Source organism: Balaenoptera ricei, chromosome 10 (genome assembly GCF_028023285.1).
Source record: "Balaenoptera ricei isolate mBalRic1 chromosome 10, mBalRic1.hap2, whole genome shotgun sequence".
NCBI lineage: Eukaryota > Metazoa > Chordata > Mammalia > Artiodactyla > Balaenopteridae > Balaenoptera > Balaenoptera ricei.
The window spans coordinates 31,369,492-31,386,661 of record NC_082648.1 but is presented as its reverse complement, the minus strand read 5'-3'; the positions used below and the strand labels follow the sequence as shown (position 1 = coordinate 31,386,661).

Here is a 17,170-nt window from a genome sequence, read left to right as displayed (position 1 = left end):
GATAATTATAGTATCTCCAGTACTGGAATCTAGTGGCAAGTGGAAAGTTTTGTGTATGTAGTAATATTCTTTAACCCAGGAAAGTAGGGAGGAGAGAGGAGGCATATATTTATTAGACACTTACTATGTTCCAAGCATTTATTTTAAGTGTTTTGCATACGTTATCTTACTTAGACCTCCCAACAATTTAATTGGCAAGTATTATTTACAAAGTGTATTTTATAGATTAGGATACTGAGGTGTAGAGGCATTAGTAAATGTTTCAGCCAAAATACAAACACAGGCAGTCTAACCTCTTATAATTCTCACTCCTGAGGAGTATGTCATTCTGCTTTCCTAAATAAATAAATAAATGTATGTATGTAAAAAATCTTTTATAAAGAATATATAGTAATCATTAATAGTAATACCTAGCAAGCAAGCATACAAACCAACACAAAACCAGTTAATTTAATGCAAAGTAAATTACCTTTTTATTTGTGTGGAATTATTAGAGCACATAGCATCAGTGTAATTTTCATGAGTATAGATAAGTTTCTTGCTGTAATATAATATAAAATATAGATGGATGGAAATCATTAGTAAAGATTGGTACAAATGAAATAATAAAGTAATAATGCCAGGAGAGTAATGCATCTCGAGGACAATGAAAACTTCCATTTGGAACCCTCCTGGATTCTTCCCTATGTGTCTTTCCATGGCTAACTTTAATGTATCCTTTCCCTGTAATGAATGTAAATGTGGGTATAATAAAAAAAATAATTCTGAAGAAATTAGGATATTATGCTCATGCATACAATTAAAGTAGACATTCCTCTGAATATTTACAAGAAAGAGAAGAGAAACATAAATGTAGAGTAATCAGCTGGAATCTGATAGTACAGCGATGTTTGCTTGGATTTTGAGTTGTGTTATGCTAGTAATAAAACTAGATTTAGATTGTTATGGAAATAATCCAAACACTTCCTCTGATTTGCTACTTTTTTTAAAAACTACCTATGCAATGTGAAACATATTATTATTATGATGCTTTGTATTACTATACTCTGTTTTTTTGTTTTTTGTTTTTTGTTTTTGTTTTTTTCTTGTCTCCTCTACTGCTCAGTGATAAACCTTCCAGTTTTATTACTAGCATATTGGATTTAGGGTAATATTTGGATACTTTTAAAGAGTGACAGGATGCATCTTATATTGTTATATTGTTATATGCTAACAATATGGTTTATAGTCATTTAAACAGATTTCAAAACTAAGTTCTATCTGTGTATTACTTAGATTATAAAATAATAGTGAATACATTTAACAAGTATCATGGTCAGTTTTTGGAAAGCCCAGTAGTTAATATGATTGAATAAATTGAAACATTTCTCAATTGCCAGCCACTGTAAAGTGGATTTGGTCTATGTGTGTATTAGAATTGTAGAAAAGTGCTTGGATTTATACTGGAAATTCTATTTTGACCTAACTATGGTGGCTAATCAACTGGAATACAACACTATAATAAGAAATAGTAAAGCAGTTTCTATTATAGCTAGTTTTTATTTCTATCTTTATCTAACTACAGAACACATATCTAAAAATATCCATTAAGGGGCACTAATTATATTACTAGTATTGTGTAAAATGCATAGGAAATGTGGACCATTAAGACGAGAAAAAATGGATTCACTAGAGTTTTCCAACACAAGGAGAAGTACACAAATATTAAATATTGTGTGCTAATTTTTGCATTGTGAGTAGTAAATGTGTTGCTTAATTGGGAATACACAAACATAGGCAGATGTAAAATAATTACATAAATACCATAAATATTTAGGGGCAAAGAGTGCAATAACTATAATGTGTGCAGATGCATACTATATCTTTTTGGAGCACATTTTATTGACTTTATAATTTTTATTTCCTTTTTTGTTCAGCAATGATGATATGTGTGTGTTCTCTATTTGCTAATATGTGTCTACTCTAATATGGACTGCTCAATATATCTGTTCTGTTTTCTTGAGTCATTACAGCAATGAAGAGTTTTTACTGAGACTTGTTACTCCATTGGCCAAATCCATTTAATATGTAGTATGAGCATCTGTCCATCAATATCAGTATCCTTAGGAAAGAGTTCCAGAATCCCCATGTATTTTTTGCTGCTGACTTACAAGACCAATGACATATTCCAAATCTTTAGTATTAAGCTCCATGTGCCATGAGACTTAGAAAAATTTACGTTTGTTTTAAAAAGCCCATAAACATGTTTGTAAAGTCTTTTATGAAATTGGGAAAGACATGTTATTTTTAAGGTTATTTAATTTAAATATGTCAAGGCTTTACCTTAAGTACTTTTTGCTTACTCGAAAGCAAAATTTAAAATGATTTGCAATTTTATGAAGTTATTGCCATTCTGTCAGCCATCAAGTTCCAAATCCAGATTTATTTTCTGTTTCTCTCTCCCTCTCTCCATTGCCGTACCCCCCACCATGTTTAGGTACAGCTTACACCAAATCCTGCCATTTTTCTGTGCACTGTTCCCAAGCATTTGCTACAACTTTAGCTTGGGCCTTAACACTTTGCTTCTTATTAACTACTGTGGCCTTCTGATTGATCTGGCTTCCAGATTTTTCTTCACTCCTCAGTCCATTCTGCAAATTGGTATCTGAGTAATCTTCTAAATGCACCGTTCTAATGGTGTCCCTGAATTGCTGAAACGTTGCCAGTTTCTTCTCATTAATCTAAGGCAACTTTGTTTTTGTTGTTGCTTGGCCAAGAGGGCCCTCCACAGTCTTGATTCTTTATCTCTGTTTCTGCCCTTTATTTGAGGTCTGCTCTTTTCTCATTACATTCTTGCCTGATACTCTGATTTGTTCTCTAGGACCCAAATGTTCCAACTGTCTTCTATCCATGATCTGATTCCTACCTGGTTCTCAAGGCTTACTTACTTTGGGAAAATATTCCCTTGACCATCCTAGTCTACAGTGTTTTTTTTCCTCTCATGAGACTTATAGCAACTTACCCTGAATAACACAGTTTTTACTTTTATGGCTTGTTATGCATTTAAAATTTTTATTTAGTGAAACTTAAAACAACATTTTGTTTGCTGTCATTCCTCTGCCCATCCTTCTTAGGGCGTTTCCTGGGCCAGTTCACAGTACAATTTAGGGAGATCTCCCACTTTCTCCTTTAGGACAGCTTGGATTCTTACACAGGTTATGCTAGAGAGAGTGCCTCACCCTGAACCACCTCTATATTTTCTTGACCCACATATCCAGATGGTGTTGGAGCCCTTATTTTATTGACATGGGAAGTTGCATTGTATTTATGATATGTAAATCCTTAGGCAGTATTTCAATCTTGAATCAGAATATCTGGGTTAGTTCTGACTCTGCTATTTACTGACTGCTTAAAACATGAAAGAAATAACCTCCTAGATGATTAGTTTCTTTATACATGAAATTTAGTATTAGTAACAGACCTCTCATTTTGCAAGGTTATTCTGAGTCTTGAAAATAAGAATCATCTAGTGGTACATTAATAACTTTATAATGTATTATACTTAACCCATTTTTAGGCACTTAATATATGCTAATATTATCTCATGCAATAACTCATTGAAACCTCAAAATAGCTCTGTAAGGGGACGACTACATGTTAGAGGAAACCGGAGAGTTTAATAACTGCCACAGTCACAAATGGTCAGTGGTGGTACTGGAACAGACATCTGGCAGTGTGGCTCTGGATCCTAGGTGTAGCCATGATGTCACACTGCTTCTCTGTAAGTATCACCGTTAGTGCTGGCCACCACTGCTCTGTTCTTTCATGATTTGCCTTCTCAGCGAAAAGTTTAGAAGTTTCAGAGACGTCTCAAGTCAACCCAATTGTGGATTCAAATCATGGAACTTTTTTCCATTTTCATTTTAATTTAAAAAAGAGAAAGAAAATAAACACAATGTCTAAACACTCTTAATAACAAACCAGCTTAGTGATTAAAGGACGAAAGGGTGTGCAAACTTAGGGGACAATCACATGCTAAAATTAATGCATTTTCAGCTTATTTTGTTTATTCTTGGAAGTTAGAGAATTCAATATTTTAACAATGAAAACAGTGCAGATATGATGTACAAAATACATAGTGTAAAGACAGTTTGGGAACTTAAGAGCTTTAATCCTTTTATCTATTTTAGGACTTTCTGGGACAAGTGTTTTGTACATTGGGGGAGATTGTTGGTTCACAGGGAAGTCACCTGGAAAAGTCCATAATGTAAGTATTTTTTAATTTAGACAATGAAATGTTAACTCTTTATTTTCTGTTTTGGCAGTTTTGAATTGATGAATATGTGGTTGTAGACCAAAAGTGTGTTTTAAAATCTTGAGTTTTTTTCTTCCAAGAAATCGTTTTGACATTTTTGTAAAGGATAATATATATTTCAGCTGTCATATGCCATACTACAAAATCTTCACAAAATGAAATGAGCAGATTTAAGCCAGAAAATTTGTTGTTTTCCTTTTGGTTGTACTATTAATTCTTAGATATAGTACTTTTTGAAGAAGAGATTTTACTTCTTTGGACCAGGGACTATATGTAGTACCACCTTTTATGTTTAATAAATGCATTTTTAGTGATTGAGATTTAATAATATTTTTTACTAAAAAATTGGTCTGAAAAGAAGGCAATAAGTATGAAAATGTTAATAGAAGGTGGTCACTAAGAATTATATTCTCCATATTCACCTTCAGTTATGGCTATCATGCTTAATTTTCAGATCAATTGCATGAGATGATCCTATTTTCTCTAGTTCCATACAAGGCAGAAAACAAACTCTAGACATTTTCTCTAATCCTTTCCTCTCCTTTCCTCTCCTTGTCCTCCTTCTTCCCCCATCCCTAATTTTGATTTTTTGGATTCACTTAACTGTTTTTAAATCAAAAGGTCTAGGAAGGTCTAAGGCTATTGCAGAGCAAACCACAATGTCTAAAGATTTGGGGAATTCTGAAGTCTCTATCTTCACCAATTTTTTAAGAATCTCAAACTCACAAAATAATTATGTCAAAACTTTACAAATCTATTCACCTTTGACATCAAACACTTGAAATGGTTAAAGCATCATTTTCACCTTCCCTGTATAAAATGGAACTTTATACTTAGTTTCTTCTTCTTAGGCTAATAAGAAGTCTATGAATTCTAACTTCTTTTATTTAACTTTGATTATCTTAGAAAATCATTGCTGAATGTCAGTTTGAAAACTTTTACATACCAATGATCTTTTTAACATTCTTTTGACATGTAATTTGTTTTTACATCATTGTAGGATTTGGAAGATTATGGTTCAACTATATTTATGCTCACTTTAATAAGTCAATGATAAGTAATCTATAAAGCAAATATAGATATTCTTATTAAGTATACATAATTCTTATTGCATTGTCTAGTCTAGTGACGCAGGCCCATAAGCATTCTTAGATTACTAAAACACCCTTTCTTTTGCTGAAAAAATAATCAATATTATCTATACAATGCTACCATAAATATGCTTTTAATATTCTTCGAGAGAAAAAAGCAGTTAAAATGTAGAATTTTTATTTTAGAGCAACAGAATAGAGATTTTTATAGAACTTGCACTCATAGTTTTAAATTGATAATTTTATTAAACAATTTTACCTGATGTTATTTTCTCCATAAAAGGAAATCATAACTCATTTCAGAAAGCTCTTAAATTCCATAGAATTTTTCCCAGTGGAAAATCAGCATTATATTAGTCTTGAAACGCGTTAAAAAGTTGATATTATATTGGCTCGGTTATGTGGTAAATAGAATGTAGTGTAAGATGTAGTCCTTGTTCAGTTAATTCAACAAGTCCTGCTGGACAAGACCAACAGAAGCAAATTCAAGCTACAGGGTGAAGATTCCTACAGTAATGATTGGCAGAATATGCCAATGTAGGGGGTATCTGCCAGCAGTTGAGTAATAATCATTTTACATAATCGGAAAGGGTGAAATGCTCTATAGATTTTTCTAAGCTTCTGCTGAGGTTAGGGTAGCACAAATGAGGCAAAACCTTGGAAACCTTTTCAGACAACATGGAGTTATTATAACTACATGCTTTACTTCATCTATAGGGTATTTTGTAATTTAGGCAAGTTTATTATAAGAGTTGATATTATATCTATCTTATTGAAAAAGATATAATTTATTCAATTTTTTAAGGTATATGTAACTAATCTTATATTCAAAGTCTCTCTCTGACTTTATTGGGCAACCTTACCAGGTAAATAAACATTAAGAAAAGGGCTTAAAGGTGGGCTTATTATTTGAGCAGTGGGAAATTTTTGATTTTCAAAGTAAGTTTAGCTAGGCAAGTGTTAGTACTAAATGGGTAATGAAGTGTACAGTTTGAGTGTAGCAAAGAGATTGGCTACAAAAGAAAGAAGCAAAGAAACTAAGAATTGCAGAATGGTGGCCTATTACATGAGGGAATTAAATTAGATACTTGAGATAAAGAGAACAGAGGAAAGAGTTGAGAGGGTTCTTAGGAGATTAATCATAAATAGGACAGTAAAATTGAATAGATTTAGCTTGCTAGTGGAAGGATATTTTGGATTTATTAATCAAAGAATCAGGTGATAATAATAATGTTCTCTCACCTGAGCAGTTACTACAACCCAGGTGGACACTGGATTCGATCAAACAAATACACAAATATTTTGTACTCACCCACCCTCTTGTTTGAGAAAATATTGGCTTTTGTTAAAACTCTAGCTATGAGGGGGGGGGGCCTTCAAGATGGCAGAAGAGTAAGACGTGGAGATCATCTTCCTCCCCACAAATACATCAGAAATACATCTACATGTGGAACAACTCCTACAGAACACCTACTGAACACTGGCAGAAGACCTCAGACCTCCCAAAAGGCAAGAAACTCCCCACGTACCTGGGTAGGGCAAAAGAAAAAAGAAAAAACAGAGACAAAAGAATAGGGAAGGGACCTGCACCAGGGGGAGGGAGATGTGAAGGAAGAAAGGTTTCCACACACTAGGAAGCCCCTTCTCCATTGGAGACTGCGGGTGGCGGAGGGGGAAAGCTTCAGAGCCACGGAGGAGAGCGCAGCAATAGGGATGCGGAGAGCAAAGTGGAGAGATTCCCGCACAGAGGAGCGGTGCTGACAAGCACTCACCAGCCCGAGAGGCTTGTCTGCTCACGCGCCGGGATGGGTGGGGGCTGGGAGCTGAGGCTTGGGCTTCGGAGGTCAGACCCCAGGGAGATGACTGGGGTTGGCTGTGTGAACACAGCCTGAAGGGGTTAGTGCACCACAGCTAGCAGGGAGGGAGTCCGGGAAAAAGTCTGGAACTGGTGAAGAGGCAAGAGACTTTTTCTTGCCTCTTTGCTTCCTGGTGCGCGAGGAGAGGGGATTAAGAGCGCTGCTTAAAGGAGCTCCAGAAATGGGCACGAGCCGTGGCTAACAGCGCAGACACCAGACACGGGCATGAAACTGTAACGCTGCTGCTGCAGCAACCAAGAAGCCTGTGTGCAAGCACAGGTCACTATCCACACCTCCCTTCCTGGGAGCCTGTGCAGCCCGCCACTGCCAGGGTCCTGTGATCCAGGGAAAACTTCCCCGGGAGAACACAAGGTGCACCTCAGGCTGTTGCAAGGTCATGCAGGGCTCTGCCACTGCAGGCTCGCCCCGCACTCCGTCCCCCTCCGTCCTCATGGCCTGAGGGAGCCAGAGTCCCCGAATAAGCTGTTCCTTTAACCCCATCCTGTCTGAGCGAAGAGCAGACCCCCTCAGGAGACCTACACGCAGAGGTGGGTCCAAATCCAAAGCTGAACCCCAGGAGCTGTGCAGACAAAGAAGAGAAAGGGAAATTTCTCCCAGCAGCCTCAAGAGCAGTGGATTAAATCTCCACAATCAACTTGATTTGCCCTTCATCTGAGGAATACCTGAATAGACAACAAATCATCCCAAATTGAGGAGGTGGACTTTCAGAGCAATGACATAAATTTTTTCCCCCTTTTTCTCTTTTTGTGAGTGTGTATTTGTATGCTTCTGTGCATGATTCTGTCTGTATAGCTTTGCTTTTACCATTGGTCCTAGGGTTCTGTCTGTCCTTTTTTTTTTTTTTTTTAATGTATAGTTTTTAGCACTTGTTACAATTGGTGGATATGTTTTTTGCTTTGGTTGCTCTCTTCTTTCTTTCTTTCTTTTTTTTATTACTTAAAAAAATTTTTTTTAATAATTATTTTTATTTTAATAACTTTTTATTTTATTTTATTATCTTCTTCCTTCTTTCTTTCTTTCTCTTATTTCTCCCTTTTATTCTGGGCCGTGTGGAGGACAGGCTCTTGGTGCTCCAGTCAGGCATCAGGGCTGTGCCTCTGAGGTGGAAGAGCCAAGTTCAGGACACTGGTCCACAAGAGACCTCCAAACTCCACGTAATATCAAATGGCAAAAATCTCCCAGAGATCTCCATCTCAATGCCAAGACCCAGCTCCACTCAACGACCAGCAAGCTACAGTGCTGGACACCCTATGCCAAACAACTAGCAAGACAGGAACACAACCCCATCCATTAGCAGAGAGGCTGCCTAAAATCATAATAAGGCCACAGACACCCAAAAACACACCACCAGACGTGGACCTGCCCACCAGAAAGACAAGATCCAGCCTCACCCACCAGAACACAGGCACTAGTCCCCTGCACCAGGAAGCCTACACAATCCACTGATCAATCTTAGCCACTGGGGACTGGCACCAAAAACAACGGGAACTACAAACCTGCAGCCTGCAAAAAGGAGACCCCAAACACAGTAAGTTAAGCAAAATGAGAAGACAGAAAAACACACAGCAGATGAAGGAGCAAGGCAAAAACCCACCAGATCTAACAAATGAGAGGAAATAGGCAGTCTACCTGAAAAGGAGTTCAGAATAATGATAGTAAAGATGATCCAAAATCTTGGAAATAGAATGGCGAAAATACAAGAAACGTTTAACAAGGACCTAGAAGAAATAGAGAGCAAGCAAAGAGTGATGAACAACACAATAAATGAAATTAAAAATTGTCTAGAAGGGATCAATAGCAGAATAACAGAGGCAGAAGAACAGATAAGTGACCTGGAAGATAAAATAGTGGAAATAACTACTGCAGAGCAGAATAAAGGAAAAAGAATGAAAAGAATTGAGGATGATCTCAGAGACCTCTGGGACAACTGTAAACACACCAACATTCGAATTATAGGGGTCCCAGAAGAAGAAGAGAAAAAGAAAGGGACTGAGAAAATATTTGAAGAGATTATAGTTGAAAACTTCCCTAATATGGGAAAGGAAATAAGAGATTATAGTTGAAAACTTCCCTAATATGGGAAAGGAAATAGTTAATCAAGTCCAGGAAGCACAGAGAGTCGCATACACGGTAAATCCAAGGAGAAACACGGTAAGACACATATTAATCAAACTATCAAAAATTAAATACAAAGAAAAAATATTAAAAGCAGCAAGGGAAAAACAACAAATAACACACAAGGGTATCCCCATAAGGTTAACATCTGATCTTTCAGCAGAAACTCTGCAAGCCAGAAGGGAGTGGCAGGACATATTTAAAGTGATGAAGGAGAAAAACCTACAAACAGATCACTCTACCCAGCAAGGATCTCTTTCACATTTGATGGAGAAATTAAAACCTTTACAGACAAGCAAAAGCTAAGAGAATTCAGCACCACCAAACCAGCTTTACAACAAATGCTAAAGGAATGTCTCTACACAGGAAACACAAGAGAAGGAAAAGACCTACAATAACAAACCCAAAACAATTATGAAAATGGTAATAGGAACATACATATTGATAATTACTTTAAATGTAAATGGATTAAATGCTCCAACCAAAAGACATAGACTGCCTGAATGGATACAAAAGCAAGACCTGTATATATGCTGTCTACAAGAGACCCACTTCAGACCTAGGGACACATACAGACTGAAAGTGAGGGGATGGAAAAAGATATTCCATGCAAATGGAAATCAAAAGAAAGCTGGAGTAGCAATTCTCATATCAGACAAAATAGACTTTAAAATAAAGACTATTACAAGAGACAAAGAAGGACACTGCATAATGATCAAGGGATCAATCCAAGAAGATACAACAATTGTGAATGTTTATGTACCTAACATAGGAGCACCTCAATACATAAGGCAAATACTAACAGCCATAAAAGGGGACATCAACAGTAACACAATCATAGTAGGGGCTTTAACACCCCACTTTCACCAACAGACAGATCATCCAAAATGAAAATAAATAAGGAAACACAAGTTTTAAATGATACATAAAAGAAGATGGACTTAATTGATATTTATAGGACATTGCATCCAAACACAACAGAATACACTTTCTTCTTAAGTGCTCATGGAACATTCTCCAGGATAGATCATATCTTGGGTCACAAATCAAGCCTTGGTAAATTTTTAAAAATTGAAATCATATCAAGTATCTTTTCTGACTACAATGCTATGAGACTAGATATCAATTACAGGAAAAAATCTGTAAAAAAATACAAACATATGGAGGCTAAATTATACACTACTTAATAACCAAGAGATCACTGAAGAAAGAGGAAATCAAAAATACCAAGAAACAAATGACAATGAAAACATGATGACTCAAAACCTATGGGATGAAGTAAAAGCATTTCTAAGAGGGAAGTTTATAGCAATACAATCTCATCTTAAGAAACAAGAAACATCTCAAATAAACAACCTAACCTTACAGCTAAAGCAATTAGAGAAAGAAGAACAAAAAACCCCAAAGCTAGCAGAAGGAAAGAAATCATAAAGATCAGATCAGTAATAAATGAAAAAAAAATGAAGGAAACAATAACAAGTATCAATAAAACTAAAATCTAGTTCTTTGAGAAGATAACAAAACTGATAAACCATTCGCCAGACTCATCAAGAAAAAAAGGGAGAAGACGCAAATCAATAGAATTAGAAATGAAAACGGAGAAGTGACAACTCACATGGCAGAAATACAAAGGATCATGAGAGATTGCTACAAGGAACTATGTGCCAATAAGATGGACAACCTGGAAGAAATGGACAAATTCTTAGAAATGCACAACCTTCCAAGACTGAACCAGGAAGAAATAGAAAATATGAACAGACCAATCACAAGCATTGACATTGAAACTGTGATTAAAAATCGTGCAACAAACAAAAGTCCAGGACCAGATGGCTTCACAGGCGAATTCTGTCAAACATTTAGAGAAGAGCTAACACCTATCCTTCTCAAACTCTTCCAAAATATAGCAGAGAGAGGAACACTCCCAAACTCATTCTATGAGGCTACCATCACCGTGTTACCAAAACCAGACAAAGATTTCACAAAGAAAGAAAACAACAGGCCAATATCACTGATGAACAAAGATGCAAAAATCCTCAACAAAATACTAGCAAACAGAATCCAACAGCACATTAAAAGGATCATACACCATGATCAAGTGGGGTTTATCCCAGGAATACAAGGATTCTTCAATATATGCTAATCAATCAATGTGATACACCAGATGAACAAATTGAAGGAGAAAAACCATATGATCATCTCAATAGATGCAGAGAAAGCTTTCGACAAAATTCAACACCCATTTATGATAAAAACCCTCCAGAAAGTAATTATAGAGGGAACTTTCCCCAACATAATAAAGGCCATATATGACTAACCCACAGCCAACCTCATTATCAATGATGAAAAACTGAAACCATTTCCTCCAAGATCAGGAACAAAACGAGGTTGCCCACTGTCTCCACTATTATTCAACATAGTTTGGAAGTTTTAGCCATAGCAGTCAAAGAGAAAAAAAATCCGAATTGGAAAAGAAGAAGTAAAACTGTCACTGTTGGCAGATGACATGGTATTAAACAGAGAGCATTCTAAAGATGCTCCCAGAAAACTACTAGACCCAATCAGTGGATTTGCTAAAGTATCAAGATACAAAATTAATGTACAGAAATCTCTTGCATTCCTATACACTAATGATGAAAAATCTGAAAGAGTAATTAAGGAAATAATCCCATTTACCATCACAACAAAAAAGAATAAAATACCTAGGAGTAAACCTACCTAAAGAGACCAAAGACCTGTATGCAGAAAACTATAAGACACTGATGAAAGAAATTAAAGATGATACAAAGAGATGGAGAGATATATAATGTTCTTGGACTGGAAGAATCAACATTGTGAAAATGACTATACTACCCAAAGCAATCTACAGATTCAGTGCAATCCCTATCATACTACCAATGGCAATTTTCACAGAACTAGAACAAAAAATTTCACAGTTTGTATGGAAACACAAAAGACCCCAATAGCCAAAGCAATCTTGGGAAAGTAAAAAAGAGCTGCAGGAATCAGGCTCCCTTACTTAAGACTATACTACAAAGCTACAGTAATCAAGACAGTATGGTACTGGCACAAAAACAGAAATATAGATCAATGGAACAGGATAGAAATCCCAGAGATAAATCCACGCACATATGGTCACCTTATCTTTGATAAAGGAGGCAAGAATATACAGTGGAGAGAAGACAGCCTCTTCAGTAAGTTGTACTGGGAAAACTGGACAACTACATGTAAAAGAATGGAATTAGAACACTCCCTAATACCATACACAAAAGTAAACTCAAAATGGATTAAAGACCTAAATGTAAGGGCAGACACTATCAAACTCTTAGCAGAAAACATAGGCAGAACACCCTATGACATAAATCACAGCAAGATCCTTTTTGACCTACCTCCTAGGGAAATGGAAATAAAAACAAAAATAAACAAATGGGACCTAATGAAACTTAAAAGCTTTTGCACAGCAAAGGAAACCGTAAACCAGAGGAAAAGACAACCCTCCGAATGGGAGAAAATATTTGCAAATGAAGCAACTGACAAAGGATTAATCTCCAAAATTTACAAGCAGCTCATGCAGCTCAATATCAAAAAAACAAACAACCCAATCCAAAAATGGGCAGAAGACCTAAATAGACATTTCTCCAAAGAAGATATACAGATTGCCAGCAAACACATGAAAGAATGCTCAACATCATTAATCGTTAGAGAAATGCAAATCAAAATTACAATGAGATATCATCTCACATTGGTCAGAATGGCCATCATCAAAAAATCTATAAGCAGTAATTGCTGGAGAGGGTGTGGAGAATAGGGAACCATCTTGCACTGTTGGTGGGAATGTAAATTGATACAGCCACTATGGAGAACAGTATGGAGGTTCCTTAAAAAAACTAAAAATAGAACTACCATAGAACCCAACAATTCCACTCCTGGGCATATACCCTGAGAAACCATAATTCAAAAAGAGTCATGTACCAAAATGTTCATTGTAGTTGTATTTACAATAGCCAGGACATGGAAGCAACTTAAGTTCCATCAACAGATGAATGGATAAAGAAGATGTGGCACATATATACAATGGAATATTACTCAGCCATAAAAAGAAACAAAATTGAGTTATTTGTAGTGAGGTGGACGGACCTAGAGTCTGTCATACAGAGTGAAGTAAGTCAGAAAGAGAAAAACAAATACCATATGCTAACACATATATATGGAATCTAAAAAAAAATAATAATAATGGTCATGAAGAACCTAGGGGAAGACAGGAATAAAGACACAGACCTACTAGAGAATATATTTGAGGATACGGGGAGGGGGAAACATAAGCTGGGACAAAGTGAGAGAGTGGCATGGACATATATACACTACCAAACGTAAAATAGATAGCTAGTTGGGAAGCAACCACATAGTACAGGGAGATCAGCTCGGTGCTTTGTGACCACCTAGAGGGGTGGAATAGGGAAGGTGGGAGGGCAGGAGATGCAAGGGGGAAGGGATTTGGGAATCTATGTATATGTATAACTGATTCACTTTGTTATAAAGCAGAAACTAACACACCATTGTAAAGGAAATGTACTCCAATAAAGATGTTTAAAAACAAAAACAAAAACAAAAAGACTCTAGCTATGAGAGAGGCATGTGTCTAGAGAAAGGGGAACATGTGAATTATAAAACTGGGTCCACTGGGCTAAGCATTCTCTCTTGGGCTCTTGGAAGTTCAAGTGCTTTAATAGAAGATGCAGCTTCTATTCAAATGGCATTTCACCTCGTTACCTCAACTTCAAATGAAAAGCAATCTAAACTGTTCATACTGTTTTGTTTGAAAAAGCATGGTTTGTTTGAGGAAGAGAGTGAAATATTGCTTGCATGGAAGCTGTGTGTGCCCATAGTGTTGAAGTAGCCCTTCATAGCTGGCCCACTCCATGGATGCTTTCAGATTCCATACTTATTCCTGCTAACTCCTGCTCAGTGGTATCTTTTTCTGTGAACTTGATTATTTTGAACCAATCTGATGGAGAGATGGTGGAGAGAGATGGGAAGTTTGGAAGATATGATATTTCAGTGGAGGAGGGAATGGGTTTGGAAGGAAGGATGGAGCCACGTTGGGTACTGGAGGTGATGCAAGGTCAGGGAAATGTTTTCCTCTCTGACAGGAAGCTTGATGACAAACACAACTTCTAAAGATTTCTTGTTTTATCACATAATATATAAAAATAGTGGAATATATGAAAGCCTGGCAGAAATGAAGATGTTCATACTGGGCAAATAGTATATATTTAAACATGCAGATCTCACATCTATTTCTCATAGTCCCTTTTGCTTTCTCCCACCCATCTCCTCCCTTGTAAACCTGCCCTGGCCAGGGCTTAGCTATCTAGGGCAAAGAAAATATTGTAGGATGGTCACTAAACATGTTTTTCATGGTATGTCCCTCGTGGCTGGAGATAGAAATAGAATTTGTACACTCTCCTGCAGCCATTACCTTTGGCAATTTTGTTAAAGAGTTAGGGTTTTTTTTTTCTATCTGGATAGGTATAGGTTTAAGAATTGTAGCACAGGACACCACCTCCGGAGGCAGATAATCCACACGTAATTAACAAAATTAACTCGTTGTGAATTTTGTCTTCCTGTGTCCCAAATGTTATTTATCTTAAATAACATTATCCAAATGATTTAGTGTTTTAGATTAGAGATTTGTTTTCCAATTAGTGTCCTATTTATATTCTAAGTTATTCAAAATATTCCCTTGTTTTCTTCTCTTTAAATGGCCTAGTTTGAATTATTTTTGGTTAAGGTATTTAGAAGAATGTCTGCTAGCTTCTTAGTTGCAATTGTTTTATAATATATTCTCAGAGGTGGTCTTGTTAAAATGATGTTAAATATAAAACCTGGAGATTTAAAGCAGATATACTAGAGCTTTAAATTATTTATTATTAATCAAGCCTTTGAAAATTAAGTTATATTTTTTACAAAGGTAAAGTGGTTTCTTGTACATAGCCTCATACCCTATTAAATAATCAGAATTTGAATTTCAACTCATCTTTTTATTTTCTGGGCTTTAGTTATTGCTGTCACTTTTAAAAATAGATTGTCTCATTTTTATGAGAATAAAATTATTTTGTAACATTTTGTAGGAAATTTTATGTGGAATTTTTTGAAACTGTTGTTCAAGAATTTTTAATTTACTTTTTAATAGCAGCTCAAGATTTTCAGTTTCCAACAGTGTTTTCTGTTGGATTCAAGTTTTGAGGAAACACATCTGTCATATTTTAATGCCATCCTACATTTTGATCTTTTCCCTGAACTCCTAAAGTGAGTCTTGTGCTACTTAATTTGTCTGCAACACTTACTGTGTCTTCCTATGACTCATCAGCTTCTCTCTTTAGGTCATCTCATTATTATTTAGCATTATACCCTCTCAGCAGTGTGTATTCTCATGCTGTAAGCTTATATCCAATTTTCTTCATGATGCTCTCAGAGAATCTTCTATCTTTAGAGATCTCAGTGATGGATTCAGCAAAGCCTTCCAAAATGCTAGAATCAACACCAGTTTAATAAAGATTGCCATTCTCTCCTCTGGGAGGAATGCATTTATTATATTCATAATGTAACATACCTCTTTGTTCCTGTTAGTCTCATCCAGGCTTGACTGATTCCAAATAAGAGGATTGGGCAAGGAGGTAGGGACTGGTTGTGATTAGAAAGAAGATTCTTACTCTGGGGAGTACTGGAAACTCCAAGGGTAATTGACCCAACAGCTGTTTTAGCTAGGGGAAAAGGTTATGTTCTTTGTAGGCTGAGTATAGCAGCTTGTGATCTAGGCAATAAAAAATGGGTAGAAAATAAAGGGAGGGATTCAAGAGGGATTAGTGAGTGTCCTGACAGGTGTGAAGAGTACAAGGACAGGAACTTGGAGGCAGGTGATAATTGGAAGAGCAGCTTGTAGTTGTCTGATGGATATGGGAATCTCATCTCTGACATAGGGTCCAAGGGTAGAGCCCAATGGATGCTGAAGTTCAACACGAGAAATGTGGGAGGAGGAATAAAGTAGAAAGGGAGCTTGGGAATAAGGCAGAAGAACCAAGTAGAAGAATAGGGCTTAAGAGAGACCTGAGGCAGAACCTTAAGGGGTTGGCTTAGAGTTCTGACTCAAATGTGGCCTTGTCTTGAAATCTATGCTGTGGCTGTGAGCGCACGTGAAGATAAAAAGTCAGCATGAGGATGAAGAGAAGCAGAAAGAAGGATAGGAGAATGGTTAGTCTTAAAGGTGAGGAACATACAAATTTACAATAAAGCAGTGCATGTCTTTATTGTGCAACTTTTGCGTGTGAAAATATAGTCAACTTTGGAGGAAATTCTTACTTTATTAAATTCCCTGAAAATTAGACTGATACAGTTATTTTGTCTGGTTTATTTTGTTAGAAAGAATATTGGGCAGGGAATCAGATGATGTTTAAAGTCCCAACTTTGCTAGTAACTTGATATGTAATATTAAAAATTTGTACATCTATATAATATATATATATATATATATATATATATTTATATCTATGGGTCACATTTTTAATATGAAGAATTTAGTCTGCAGATAAGTAAATAGCCACCGTAATGAAGTTGATAATACATGGACTTTGGGGGCAGTCAGACCTGGGTTTCATAATTTGTTAGGTGTATAATTTGAGCAAATTACTTAAAATTCCTGAGCTCCAGTTTCCTCATCTGAAACATATGAATAATACACTTTCAAAAGGATTGTTGTAAGAAGTAGCAGTACTTAATATAATACATTTGTCATAGAG

General features: G+C 36.2%; 1 protein-coding gene across 2 annotated transcripts in view; it reads left to right on the top strand.

The window, feature by feature from the left end:
- The window catches only part of CPNE8 (copine 8), a 306,320-nt gene that overhangs the window by 102,844 nt on the left and 186,306 nt on the right, over positions 1-17,170 (top strand). For both annotated transcript variants that reach the window (XM_059934544.1, XM_059934545.1), the window contains exon 6: positions 4,170-4,246. In XM_059934544.1, coding sequence (XP_059790527.1) covers positions 4,170-4,246 — 77 coding nt within the window. The remainder of the gene's footprint in view (positions 1-4,169; positions 4,247-17,170) is intronic.